This window comes from Cucurbita pepo, chromosome LG11 (genome assembly GCF_002806865.2).
Source record: "Cucurbita pepo subsp. pepo cultivar mu-cu-16 chromosome LG11, ASM280686v2, whole genome shotgun sequence".
Taxonomy (NCBI): domain Eukaryota; kingdom Viridiplantae; phylum Streptophyta; class Magnoliopsida; order Cucurbitales; family Cucurbitaceae; genus Cucurbita; species Cucurbita pepo.
This window is the reverse complement of record NC_036648.1, coordinates 456,631-469,612: the sequence shown is the minus strand read 5'-3', so window position 1 is coordinate 469,612 and position 12,982 is coordinate 456,631. Positions and strand designations below refer to the sequence as shown.

At 36.2% G+C, this 12,982-nt stretch overlaps 2 protein-coding genes across 4 annotated transcripts; both read right to left on the bottom strand.

Annotated features, from left to right (window-relative positions):
* Positions 1 to 15: 15 nt before the first annotated feature.
* On the bottom strand, positions 16 to 4,119 carry LOC111805388. 2 transcript variants are annotated; one of them, XM_023690462.1, is made up of 6 exons: positions 3,179 to 4,119; positions 1,218 to 1,583; positions 973 to 1,134; positions 818 to 871; positions 576 to 722; positions 16 to 500 (listed from the first exon to the last, which is right to left on the bottom strand). In XM_023690462.1, the coding sequence occupies exons 1-6, from the start codon at positions 3,332 to 3,334 to the stop codon at positions 120 to 122; spliced, it is 1,266 nt and encodes a 421-aa protein (XP_023546230.1). In that variant the 5' UTR covers positions 3,335 to 4,119; the 3' UTR covers positions 16 to 119. The 2 variants fall into 2 exon arrangements, with proteins under 2 accessions (XP_023546230.1, XP_023546232.1); XM_023690464.1 differs by lacking the exon at positions 3,179 to 4,119 and adding an exon at positions 1,958 to 3,147.
* A 2,113-nt stretch (positions 4,120 to 6,232) lies between these two features.
* On the bottom strand, positions 6,233 to 10,670 carry LOC111805325. Of its 2 annotated transcripts, none has more exons than XM_023690345.1 (6): positions 10,262 to 10,670; positions 9,959 to 10,181; positions 8,704 to 9,198; positions 7,279 to 7,621; positions 6,534 to 6,611; positions 6,233 to 6,426 (listed from the first exon to the last, which is right to left on the bottom strand). In XM_023690345.1, exons 3-6 carry the CDS (start codon positions 9,150 to 9,152, stop codon positions 6,376 to 6,378), a joined length of 921 nt encoding a protein of 306 aa, XP_023546113.1. In that variant the 5' UTR covers positions 9,153 to 9,198; positions 9,959 to 10,181; positions 10,262 to 10,670; the 3' UTR covers positions 6,233 to 6,375. The 2 variants fall into 2 exon arrangements, with proteins under 2 accessions (XP_023546113.1, XP_023546112.1); XM_023690344.1 differs by having other exon boundaries at positions 10,290 to 10,670.
* Between the last annotated feature and the right edge of the window lie 2,312 nt (positions 10,671 to 12,982).

Sequence of the window (12,982 nt, the reverse complement as noted above, 5' to 3'; positions counted from 1 at the left end):
GTATGCTTAGGAGAATTTGAAACAAAAGAAATAGCTTCCTTTTTTATAGTTCTATGTTATTCATTACATGAAGGAACCTAATGAAAGCAAGAGGTACTCATCCCAATTTTGTTAGTCTCTTAGGGACACCTTGGATTTTTACCAGGTCCTCCATAGTATAGTTCAGGATCATCTAAATAATCTCGGATGAAATCGACGTCGTAACAGTCGTATTCATCGGAGTAGTGCTCAACCCAACCAGGAAACATCAAAACCATGGAATTATCTCGAACTCGCATCCGTTTTACCCAACCTGAAGTACCAGAAATGAAGTCAGGAAACCTTCCACTGCCCATAGCTGTTCTAGTGTGAGGAGGTCGTCCTATCTTTGTACTGTAAACTTCCCCTCCCCATTGTACTGTTTCTGCTGTGTGACTTAGTGCACCGAATAGCTCAGGAGGCCAATAACCTATGTTAATGCTTTCCCCATATTGCACCCACCAATTATCTGTCTTGAAATCCTGAAGGAAAGATGAAGAATCAAGATAGAAAGAAGCATGAAATGGCTTTGGAAAGCAAACTGCATTATTTCTTACCCTAAAAAGGAACATAATTATTTCATATGGAAGCCCATTGGGAGTTGAGATTGGATAAATAGCAGAACCAAGAGCAATTTCATTGCTTGTTTGAACAAAACCTGGGCAAGTGAGATCAAAGCAGCCTGTTTTTTGGGAAGCATCGGCCTAATAATAATACCAAAAGAAAACAATTCACAGTTTGTTCTGTTTTGAGATATCAACTTTCTATCTGATATGGCCAGTTGCCTGCATGAACTTACAGTCCAATACACGAACAGTCGAGTCTGTCGATCCCCATAAACACCTGGATTTACCTGGAGGGTTGAAGAAATCATGATGTAAACGAGTTAAAATATGTGGAAATTCAGATGAGCGTTAACTAAGTTGAGCTTTTTTGGTGAAAAGTTATGCTTACCGCCCATCCGGATTCGATAGCCTCAAAATTATAGTAAGGGCCGGTTAATAGAGCGACTTGGGAAGTACTATATTCATCATCGAACTCGACCCTTGGGTTACATACTTTAATGTCTCCTTTAGCTGCATTGTAGTTGTTTCCTGCAGTAAGCAGAAATGCCTTCTGTTTTGCACCATTGTTAAGTAGATGGTTAGAGTAAGAAAAACATGGAATTCAAAGGGACAAGAAATGTTTGTCGATCGAACCGAACGATTCGTTAGCAGAGTATGCGAACTTCGGGTGATGGGAAGCTGAGCGTTTTCTTGGGAAAACATCGGTTTCTTTCGTCCATAGCGTTCTATCGATTCAGCTTTGAGTAGGACATGCTTTCGGATCCTTCGAATCGGTATTGTTCCTTCAGGGCAACTGCCACTTTTCCTCCATGTTTGTTTCACAACCATGGAATTCTTTTCCTCCTTCCCTTCCCTTTCTGCTGTTGCTTTCTTTGAATGCTCATCTATGGTGGGATCATAAGTGGGTGCCAACTGAATGGTGTGATTCCTCAGAGCAGGATGATCAAAAGCAGGCTGATCGTAAATGCTTACACAATCTATGATGTCGCCATCTTCGCTCTACGAGCACCAGAAAGAAAAGTGCAGCTAAAGAGGCATAGAGCCAATAGAAATACATACATCGTTCTGCTATGAAAGTTAAACATTGATATTGTAATGACCGAAGCCCATTGCTAGCTATTATTGTCCTCTTTAAGCTTTCCCTTTCGGGCTTTCCCTCAAAGTTTTTAAAACACGTCTGCTAGGAAAAAGTTTCATACCCTTATAACAAATGTTTCGTTCTCCTCCCTAACCGAGGTGGGATCGGTTTAAAAGCTAATATATGCAAAGATTTTGCAAGTTCAAGCTCTTTACAGACTATTTCCATGTTTAAAACAGATTGAAGGACTACGAAGAAGAAGAAGAAGAAGAAGAACAAGAACACAGATTGGTACCCGAATGCTTTTTATTGCTTGCTTCCTAAGAGAGTTCATTCTCAAACTCTTCTGTTTAGAAAGCGAACCACCCTCCACAGCTCCACAAACTATGACTGTCAATGTCACAACCAACATTCCGAGCAAGAATCGCTTCCCCATGAAAAACTCTCGACGAAGCTCAGGTTGCTCGATGCCTTAAGATCACAAACCAGTGACTAAAAACTAACTGTGCTTGTTGAATGTGTGGGAAATCATTCAAACATAACATGATTGGATGATTGGAGAGGGAGTTTGGAAATCCTATATAGCAGTGATGGGTATGTTTTTAGCATGGCATCTCTGCCTAAATTACAAAATTTGCATGACTTAACTTCTGCTCATCCATTTCCCATTTAGATTTTCCATTTCTGAAATGGGATCCATAAGGGCTCTGTCATATGCTTTTCAAATGAACTTAAATGGTTAAGACTTCAATGAGCAGCCAACGTCTTCTTTTCTCAAATAAAGTGTCAAAGGATGTTTATGAAATGGACAATGAATCTGAGAATACTAATCCCAAGTTATAAGCAATCATATGCTTTGTTTGCTACCTAATTCAAATTTTAAGAAAGAATAAGTATTTTGGTCCGTATTTGATGAGGATTGAACGCCAAACTTTTTAAGATGGTAATTAGAGTATTATTCTTGAAATTATTTTATTACACTAAATATATATTTTTCTAATGTTGGGTCCGGGATTCTGTTTTGTTGGGTAAAGCAAACTCCGAGGCTTAGTCAAGTAGAACTAGGTTGCGCTGTTGGATGTTCTGATCGAAAAAAAATAATTAATGGGGTCATGCGGATATAACTGAATATGCTTTAGAAAGGTCAATTCCTCTCCTACCATGCTAAAAGACAAGGATAATCATTACAGACCTGAAAGAGGTGTCGATCATTCTCAAGAACAAAAAAGAATGAGCGGGAGTTTTAGTAAATGAGTTTAATTTTTAAAAATAATAAACAAAACTCTATTACCAAATAATTTTGCAATACCATTTTTAGAAAGGAAATTATTTATTGAAAATAAGATGTTAATTTCATTTATTAAAGTGTGTTGAAAATGAAAGGATAACAATTGGGTTTGACTAAGGATCAAATGAGAGAAAAAGCTAAAATAACCATAACAAGGCCAAGATGACTAAAGATGACTTAAGGACTAAAATAAATAATTTTAAATTGCAAGTAAAATAAAGAACTTACAGAACTGAAATAGTTTATTTGGAAGTTCAACCCTGGCGTCAGTCTGCGCGCCCTTTCCAAAAGCCGCCAAGGCCGCGTGGTGCTTGGGAGGCACGGCAGCTCCTTGTAGAGCAAGCAAATGGTGGACCAACAGCATGCCATCTGCTCCTTCTTCATCTTCACACTATAAACGTTTCAATATTATTAGTTATCAATTTCCACAGAAACACCACGAATACATTACAGGATCTCGATTAGGGCAAAATTTCGAAATGAGATTCTTCTCTCGAATGTTCCGCTGTTGCTTCTCCTCATCCCAAGTCTCCGCCGACCGGAAGGAGATTCCGGTGAAGAATCCAAAACCGGAGAAGAAATCGGCGGCGGAGCGTAAGGGAGCTCCGATTGACGGTTCCTATCATTCTCACTTGTACTGGCGATGAGGATGGCGATTCCATCAATTGTGTTAGTAATTAAATGCTCATTATTTTGTTTCCTTTTACTTATTGATAAGTTAATTTAATTTAATTTAATTAGTTAAATAATATATCATCTGAAAGGAAAAAAAGAAAAAATATCTGTAATGTAAGGTTGATTCCTAGACAGGAAGGAAGTTTCTGGAACGATATTCAAAAACCACACAAATCAACTAGCCAATCACTCTCGCCTGTCATTTCTTAAACCACACAGCGCTGTCTCTCTATATCCTGGGCCCCACATTCCTAACTATATTTGTCCATTATTGACCTTCACAGTTCACAGCCTTCGTTTTTGTGGGCCCCACCCATCATTTTCCTTTTCTTTTCTTTTTTTTATTAACACATTTTCGCTGTTTCAGTGCCTTTCCGTATGTTTCTTCTCATTAATTTCGTCTTTTCGCCTTTTGGCGTAACTTCACGCTCCAATCCTCACCGTCCGATTGTTTTCGTATATACCACGCGCCATCAATTTTGAACCCCCATGCCGAAGAATCTTCCACTTTTGCAACGGACCGGAGAACGTTAAGAATGAAACGACACCGTTGTTTAATTTGAAGAGTGAATTTTTAAATCCTATTATTCATATATTAATTAAATTTTAGGTTAATATTAAACTAAATAACCACTATTTTTAATTACAACTTTAAAATGTTTCAATTTTTTATATATATTTACCAATTTTTAGTATAACTATTTTAAGATGACTTTTAATTCTAATAAAAATAATAAATAATTTGCTCCAATTGTGGAACTTCAAACTGGAATAAACCATAAATAGAATAAATCTCTAAAGTTTAACCCAAAAAGAAAAAAAAAAAAAAAAAATTTAAAACAAAAAATTACTTTTTATTTAAACGTTGTGCGGTGGAAAGACGCATATATTCCCGTTGATGATTTGAGGGAAATAGGGGACCACGCCAAAATATTAGCTGGCATTCAACCAATCGCCAGCTTGCTTGCCCCCTGCCCGTATACCTGCCCGACTTTCTCTCGCTCCTATTTTTCGCTCTCTTTCTCTCTATATATATCTCCTTCCACTATTTTCATTTCTCAATTGCAATTCAAAGCTAAGGGTCTTCTCTCAATCTCTTTCAATCCCTCTCTTCGTCTCCTTCCTCTCGCCGGAACCACCCTAATAAGCAAATATCTGAATCAATGGCCGGCGTTTCCCAAGCTTCTCTCGTGGCTCTCATTGCCATCATCTTCGCCGTCGCCTCAGTCGCTGCTACTGAGGCTCCCGCCCCCAGCCCTGCCTCCCCTGCTACTTCCATTGCTCCGTCATTCGTCTCCGCTTGCGTCGCTGCCTTCGTTGCTCTCGCCTTCGGATCTACTCTCAGGATCTGAAGTATCGGCCTCGAGATATGGTGATTTATTTTGCCATGATTCGTTGTATTTGTGCTCTGATTTTCTCTTGAAGTAACCTTGGGGTGGGCGAATTTGTTTTAGACGTTTTCGAAGGGATTTTAATATTCAACACGTTTGGTACAGAGGACCTCTTTTGTTTACACATTCTTATATATAGAATGCAGACTGTGTTGGTTTGATGACGTTTGTCCTATATTTTGTCGTTATGATTAGTAAATAAATTGTTTCGTTCTTTTAGATCTCCTCCGCCTAGTCTCTTCTCTCGTCTTTCCGTCATTGTTATGTAAACTTGCCGATTATCGATCCAGACATCGAACTGCAACAGTAGAACCTTGAGATCATTCTTCGTGATCTTCCGTTCTATTGCCGATAATTTTTCATGCTTAACCAAAAACAACCTGCTAGTTTCACGAGAACTGATCTCTTCTGCAATTGTCTTTCAAATTTAAGAAAGGCATCTAGAACTGCGATGGAAAAATTCTAATTATTCAATTCTACGGTTCCAAGATACACAGGCATTCATTCATTTATGAAATTTGGACCAATACAAGTCCAATTATCTGAGTCTGGTGTGGCCGTAGTGGAAGTAGAATATGTGGGGCAGTGAGGCATGTGATGTGAATAATGAGCCGAAAGTGAAAGGTTCCAATATATTTTTGTTGTGGTTGGCAATTACAGCTATAGAATTAATGCACAGAACATGCTTGCCTTTTATGCCTTTTCTTCTCTAAGAAGGAAATCCAAAGCATTTAGACAATTAAATAAATGGTTGATGGATTTGTTCTGTCCACTACTAAAGTCATTGGTGTAATCTTTCTTATTCTAAGTCAAAGTTGGATTCGTTTTGAGTTTCTTTTGTTATTCTGTTATCTTTTTATATCATAACAAAAAAATTCAACCCTTAAAACTCTTGTGCAGATGAAAGAAGGTAACTCGTCGCATCTGCAGAAAGATTATGAAATTTGTTCCTTTTTTTTCTTTCCATTCTTTTCCTCTTTCGAGAAAGAGTTGTCATCTCTCCGAAGCATATATATTATATAGCCATTTAATATAAAGGCTGAACACTGCACAGAAAAACGAACGGCGGGCGTCAATTGCCACAACGAAACTGCCAAAAAGAAGTTGCTTTATCTTTTTTTTTACTTTTTTTTTTTCGCAGTTCACTCAATTGTCCGACGTCATAAATTCCTCTTCTTTTAATTATATATATAAGGAAGCATGTATTTCAGAAATAGAAAATAAATTCCTCTTCTTTTAAGTCTAATATTCATATATATATTTTAATATATGATATAATTCACATAAACTTCCCCTCTTCTCCACAAATCATTTGACAAAACACTGTTGATTCTGTTCATATGATAAACTCTCCCTTTCTCACTCCGAATCCGACTCCATGTTCACTATTGCCTTCAGCCCTCTTGGTCTCTGCATAATAAACAAGATAACTTCTTAATTTTTTTTTAATTTACAAATTAATATATAATTTTTTTTGAATGAATTAAAAAATTAAGAATTAAGAATAGATATTATACCTTTTTAGAAATCTTCTTCTCCCTAACTTCGTATCTCTCTAGCGTTAGATCACACAGCCACGTCCCTGGGCTCACCAGCTGCCACCCCCAACCAAACACACACATTAAATAAATCCCAAAAAAACCAAACACACACATTAAATAAATCCCAAAAAAACCAAACAACTTTTTATTATATTATATTTTTATTTTTATTTAAAAAAAAGTGTTATTACACAACTACCCTTGAATTTTATCATTATTACACAGAAAAAACCAAGCACTTCCTATTCCACGCCACGACAGGACAACTCATCTCAGGCCCCCTTCATTGTCGGTAAGTAATTGATTAGCCCATTCATTCACTCACATTGTGGCTTCAATTTCGGCAATAACAGACAAATCACAACTATCCACGTGGCATTCCACAAACCCCACTCTCACCCTCCCCTAATATCCTCACCCCCACTTATTGTTTTAATTAAAAGAATTTATAATTTAATCTCAATTATTTATTTATTTATTTCTGTCGATAAATAATTGGGAGGAAATATATATATATATTTCGTAAAATGGGGATTTTGCGAGGGAAAATCAGGTTAAAGAGAGAGGAAATAATTAAAGCAGAAGCAATAATAATAATAGCGCATGAGAATTAGTTTTCAAGGAAAAAAAAAGAAAAAGAAATAATTAATGGAAAAGGAACAGTAAAAAAGGTGAGAAAGAATCTGGAAAAGGAAAGAAGGGAGAAGATTGGTTTGCTTACATTGATGGTGCGTTGAATAAGTTTGGCTCGTTTTTTGGGTCTCTGAGGCAGTTTTGACCCTTTGATCGCCATGAAATCTTCTTCCTTCTCTTTGTTCGTTAGAGCTATTACGAACTTCGGCGGCCACGCCGGCTGCCCTTGCGACGGTGGCGCTAGGGCTTCTCCGCTGCCGGAAGACGACCCACCCTTTTTGGTGTCTGATGTAGCGGCGGATTTATGGTGGGGGTGGTGGTTGTCGTGATTAGACGGCGGTCTCTTTTCCGGCGCCACCCTGTCCGGTGAAGTGATTGCTCTGACACCGCCGTTGGATTGGCCTTTCATCACACCGGAAATCTCAGAGTTCCTAATCAAATTCAAATCCACCGGAAAAAAAGGAAAGAAAATACTCAGTCTCCTAACTACTTAGTATCCCCAAAAAGTAAGTAAAAAAATAAAAATCTAATAATAAAAAAATTAATAAAAGAGTCCAACCCCACATACACTCAGATTACAACACAAAAGCCCAAAAACAAATCACATAAAGATTGAAGGGATAACACATTAAAGAAAAAAATAGCAATTGATTATTTACGTTTTTAGGCTGAAATTACGGGAATGTCCTCGGCCTAGCATTAGCGTACAAAATGGGAGAGTCGGAGACTTCGTCTCTCTTCTTCAATGCCCTATTTTTTAAGGACAAAACTGTCTTTTCAACTCGCGACTCCCCTGCCCCCACCTCTCCCCCCTCTCAGCCGTTGGATCTACAATTTTCGAGAATACGCATCCACTCAACGACAGCCGATGTGGGACACTCCGATCTATAATCCGACGGCTATTATTCCACAGCTAAAACGACACGAGAAAGAAACTGCGGACGTGTCCTAATCAACGGGGCCAAATTGCGTTCCATGAAGTTAAGATCATCATCAAACCCCAAACCCAAGTTGCAATTATACCCAAAAGAAGATAATAATAAAAAATAAAATATCTTCTCTCAATAAATTTTACTTAGTCTCGTCTAGTAATTAGTAATTAGTAATTATTAAAATCATAAATTTAGATATCAAATTTTAAATTTCTTCAATTTTATCGATCCAATTCTAAATTGAACCATATTTTGAAATTTTTTTAAACTTCCGACTTTTTTATTTAACAAAAAAAAAAAAAAAAAAAAAAAAAAAAAAAAAAAAAAAAAAAAAAAAAAANAAAAAAAAAAAAAAAAAAAAAACAGAAACTCAGTGGGTAGAAAGCCATGTAACATAAAAGCCCAAATCAAAGGCCCAACGTTAAAATTACATGGGACTTTGAATCCCATGGCCGGGAAGATCGGCTGAGATCTAAGCGATCAAACAGATCAAAATAAAAGAAAAAAAGAAAAAAAAAAGAAGAAACAGGATTGGTATTGAAGAAGAGAGAGAGAGACGAGAAAGAATTAACGAGCAGTACCTAAGAATACGCTGAGAAGGAGCAGGCGGCGGCGGCGGTAGAGCTGGCGGTTGAGGAGAAATCGGCCGTTGACGAAGATTCAAGTGCCCATTACTGTGGTTAGAGTTATGAATGGAACTCGGCTGGTGGTTCTGTCTTATAATCGAGTCTCTATCGGCTCTAACGACCCGCCGATCGACTCGGACGGTGGTTTTGTGAACCGGTGCGGCGGCGGCGGAAACGTCCCTGGCCTTGACCTGGACTTTCATACACCGGAGACGCTTCCCGTTTCCCCATTGTAAGACGAACTCTGACGGTGTGGGTTGTGGCCTGGTCGCGACGGCGGCGGCAGCGGCCTCAGATCTCGCTCGCAACAACAGCGAACTATCCACGGCCGTTCTATCCCTACCATTGAGATTATTACTAACGAAACTGCCATGGCTATTGATTCTGAGATGATCCTTCTCCATGTGCTTTTTTTTTTTTAATTTTATAATATATATTATTGTACACCACCTGTGTCCCATTTCAAAGAGGGGTTAGTCCGAAGAAAGATTACCCAAAAGATTCTAAATAATTAAAAGTGGCAAAGAGAAAACAAAGGAGAAACCAAAGGGGAAATAGATAAAAAGCAGACTCTGCAGCCAATTGGATTAGGATGACAATCTCTGCAGTTTCGACGAAAATGGACAAAGCGAAGAGCCTTGGGGAAAAGAAAAATTCGATCAAGCTCGAGATATGGCGTTCTCGACATTGACGCTGCAAAAACCTTACTCGAGAAGAACATCAAATCAGTCAGGGTTTTCTCGATTGAGTTTGAAAGATCCGAAAACGAAATCGACAAAAGTTGAAAGTCCAAATCGCTCTGAAGAGAAGTATTGGAAAGACGAAGAAAAACAGAGGCGTTGGGTTAAGAAATGTGCCGCCAAGAGGAAAGTTGAGGTAAAATCTTGAAAACGTAAGGAACTCAAAGAAGGAAGAAGGATTTCCCATGGAAACAAGTAGTGAGAGAATTGGAAAGGGGATCCAGATTTCCAATGCCTCACAGAGAGAAACAGAAGATCCTCCCATGGAAGCAGCAACTCGAATTTTCAAATTTCGAAAGCTAATTATCAGACCCTAAGAATCCAATCAGAGGAAGAAGGCGATTTCTATTCGATGCTGCAGGTAGAAATGAACAGGAAGAAAATCAGACCTGAAATTTCGGACGAAAACAATCAGAACAGAAAGAACAGAGGCTGCAAAATCCACCAAGATGATGAAAAACAATTAGTACCTGAAATTTCTGATCTGGATTCCCCTCCCCCCCAAGAATCAGCTCTCACGAAGAACAGAAATCTGCTTCTTTCACCGCAGAAAACAAGCAAAATGAAAATCTAAATCCCAGGCTCCAATAATCGATTGCATTTTTGTCACTCCAATTCTTCTTCCACTTTCAAAGAAGGTTACAATCTCTCAGAAGACCCTCACCGAACCACTGAAATCGCTTGGATATTTATCTGCACAACGAAAAATTCAAGAGTTAGAAACTAACTTCAGAAGATAAGATAAGATCAAACATATAACGAACATCGAAGACCTTAAAACACTGATTTCAATTTTCAAACCTCCAAAACTCGAAGTCTTCCCCCCTCGCGCCTCTCCGGAAATCAACTCCGATTTTAGAAAAAAAGGATTACAGAATCGGCCAACGAAACACAAAGCTCAGATTCAAATTTCCCTCTTCGATTATCATCAAGTCTCTTTAAACAGTTTCAATGCCTCAAAACTCGTCAAAGAACCGAGCATCTTAGATCGATTAACCAACCAAAACGAAGAAAACCTCAAGCTCTTGGATGATTTTGAAAGCTTCAAATGAAGGAAAATTTACAGACAAATCAAAAGGAAGGAATCAAGAGAGAGAAAAAGAGAGAGTTAGAAGGGAAGTTTAACAGGAGTACTGCAGAGAGGTCCTTCCTCAATGATACAACGAAATAGCCTCTCACCCCTTCAAGTCCCAGTTTTTATACGCTCTTCCAACTCCCACATCGCTTAAAACCGTTCAACGCGATGCATCTCTGGCCGTCCATCAACCCATCGTGCGGCTCTGATTCATCCTCTGCTTTTCCGTCAACTGGTAATCCCGCTCTCTCCAATCGACGTTACATTTCTCCACCCCCCGTTAACCAATTTGACGGAATCTTTAACGCTGTCCAGTTCCGCAATAAAAGAAAAAACAAATAAATAAAATAATCATTTCTTTTATTTTTATTAGTGCTTTTAAAAATATATATTGTATTTTAAGTTTGCTTCTGTGGAACCGATGTGATGGAGCAGCTTAGATAGAACCGGGAAGCAACTTAACTATGGTTGGTTAGAGTAACCATGGTTACCACTGCTTTCGTATTGTCCGGTCAATACCCAAACCGATAATACGCCCGACGCTCTGGGCATTATTGAAGTATCGGTGAAATAAATTTAAAAAATAATTATTAATTTAGTTTATTAATATTCACAATTTTTATAAAATTTTATAAAATTCAAATTTAAATCAATATATACATTAAGGGTATTGTTGGACTTTTAATTAATTGATTAATATGTGATTTTTTTTTTGGTAATATAGGTAAGGATAAACTTTTATTTTGATAAATATATAATTGGAAATAAATGATTCTTGACCAATAATTTGATTATATCCATTTTCTTGGAAAACGTTACAGGAGAGTCGTAATGTTTGAAATCACCACAAAATAATTATTAAATACGATTCTATTAATTCATTCAAATTTTCTTCAAATTTCCAAAACCACCCCTACCATTGATTTTTGTTTTTACATTATTTTCCAATAAAACTTCAATAGAAAGTGAAATCAAGGACTTTATTCAAAATTTAAAAACTAAGTTTTTATAAATGGAAATATATATATACAAAGACAAAAATTAAAAGGGTTAAAGTGAATTTTTTTTAATCATGGAGGGGCAGTTTTTCCACGTTTTTTATTTGTTTGTTAATATTATTGATGTGAATTTATTTGAACTAACATACCAAAATTGTGATAGCCATTTTATGCTTATCATTTCTCACTCCTCCCCAACTAAATACTACAAAAATCACATTAAACTTACCAATATACCCTCCTAAAAAACATATCAAATTTTATAATTTAAACTCACCACTATCAGATATATCCACTTTAATCCGTTATGTATCATTGTCAGTCTTATAATTTTAAAATGCATCTACTAGAGTTCAATTTCTATTCCTTATAAAAAAATGTTTTATTTATATCCGTTATTATTATTTTTTTCCTTACTTATTTTATTANGTGGTTCTGTGTTTTTTAATTTTTTTATCTTATATTGTTTGTACTAGAAAAAGAAAAATATGTAAAAGGTTTGTTCTAGTAAAATTATGTGAGGGGAAAAAAATAAAAAGTGAAAACTATAATTATTAAGAAAAATTGATAACTAGAAAAATGTAATAGGCCTAAATCAAAGCATAGGGTAAGGTTATTTCACATAAATTGACAACAAACTAATATTTGTTTTTGCAATAAAAATGGAAAACAAAGGAAGATTTAGAATATTAGGATGGAAAAATCAAATTATGAGAATATAAAAAATAATGGTTTAGAAATAGAAAAGTTTGAGTGACATTATCTTGAATTTACCTTTTCCAGATTTTAAGGTTTTTTTTGTTGGGTTTAACTTTTTTTTTTACATAAATAATTAAATTATACATCTTAAATTTATAGACCTTGATATGTAAATATATTATATAGTCCCTCTCTTGATGCTCCACTAAAAAAAATATCCAATTTCCTACTGTTACATTTGAATTCAAAAATGATTTGATTCATATGGTTGGGCAACTAGTTTAATTTCTTCAAACATTATCATTCCAATAAACTATTAAATCATTACATATATCTCATAATCCATTTTTTCCTTCAAGTAGGAAAATTAAAATTTTATTCTTAAAATAGACCCAAAAGCATATTCGGATCTATACTCTTAAATTATGTAAGGAGTTTAAATTATTTTTTAGACTATTCATTTCACCCGATGAAATCAACATTACCATTATTCCATATGAAAAAATTGACCACACGAACAAGAAGCCAAAAAAAAAAAAAAAAAAAATNAAGCATTACGACTTAATATTACCTACCTGTAGTAAACAAAGGTTTTAAAAGATATAAAAACTTAGATAAATTGATAGCATTAATTTCTCCAATAAGGCTGAAATTTGATGAAATTGAAGTTAGATGCTAATAAAATAAATACGATAATAGAAAAAGAAAGAAAGAAAGCGTGC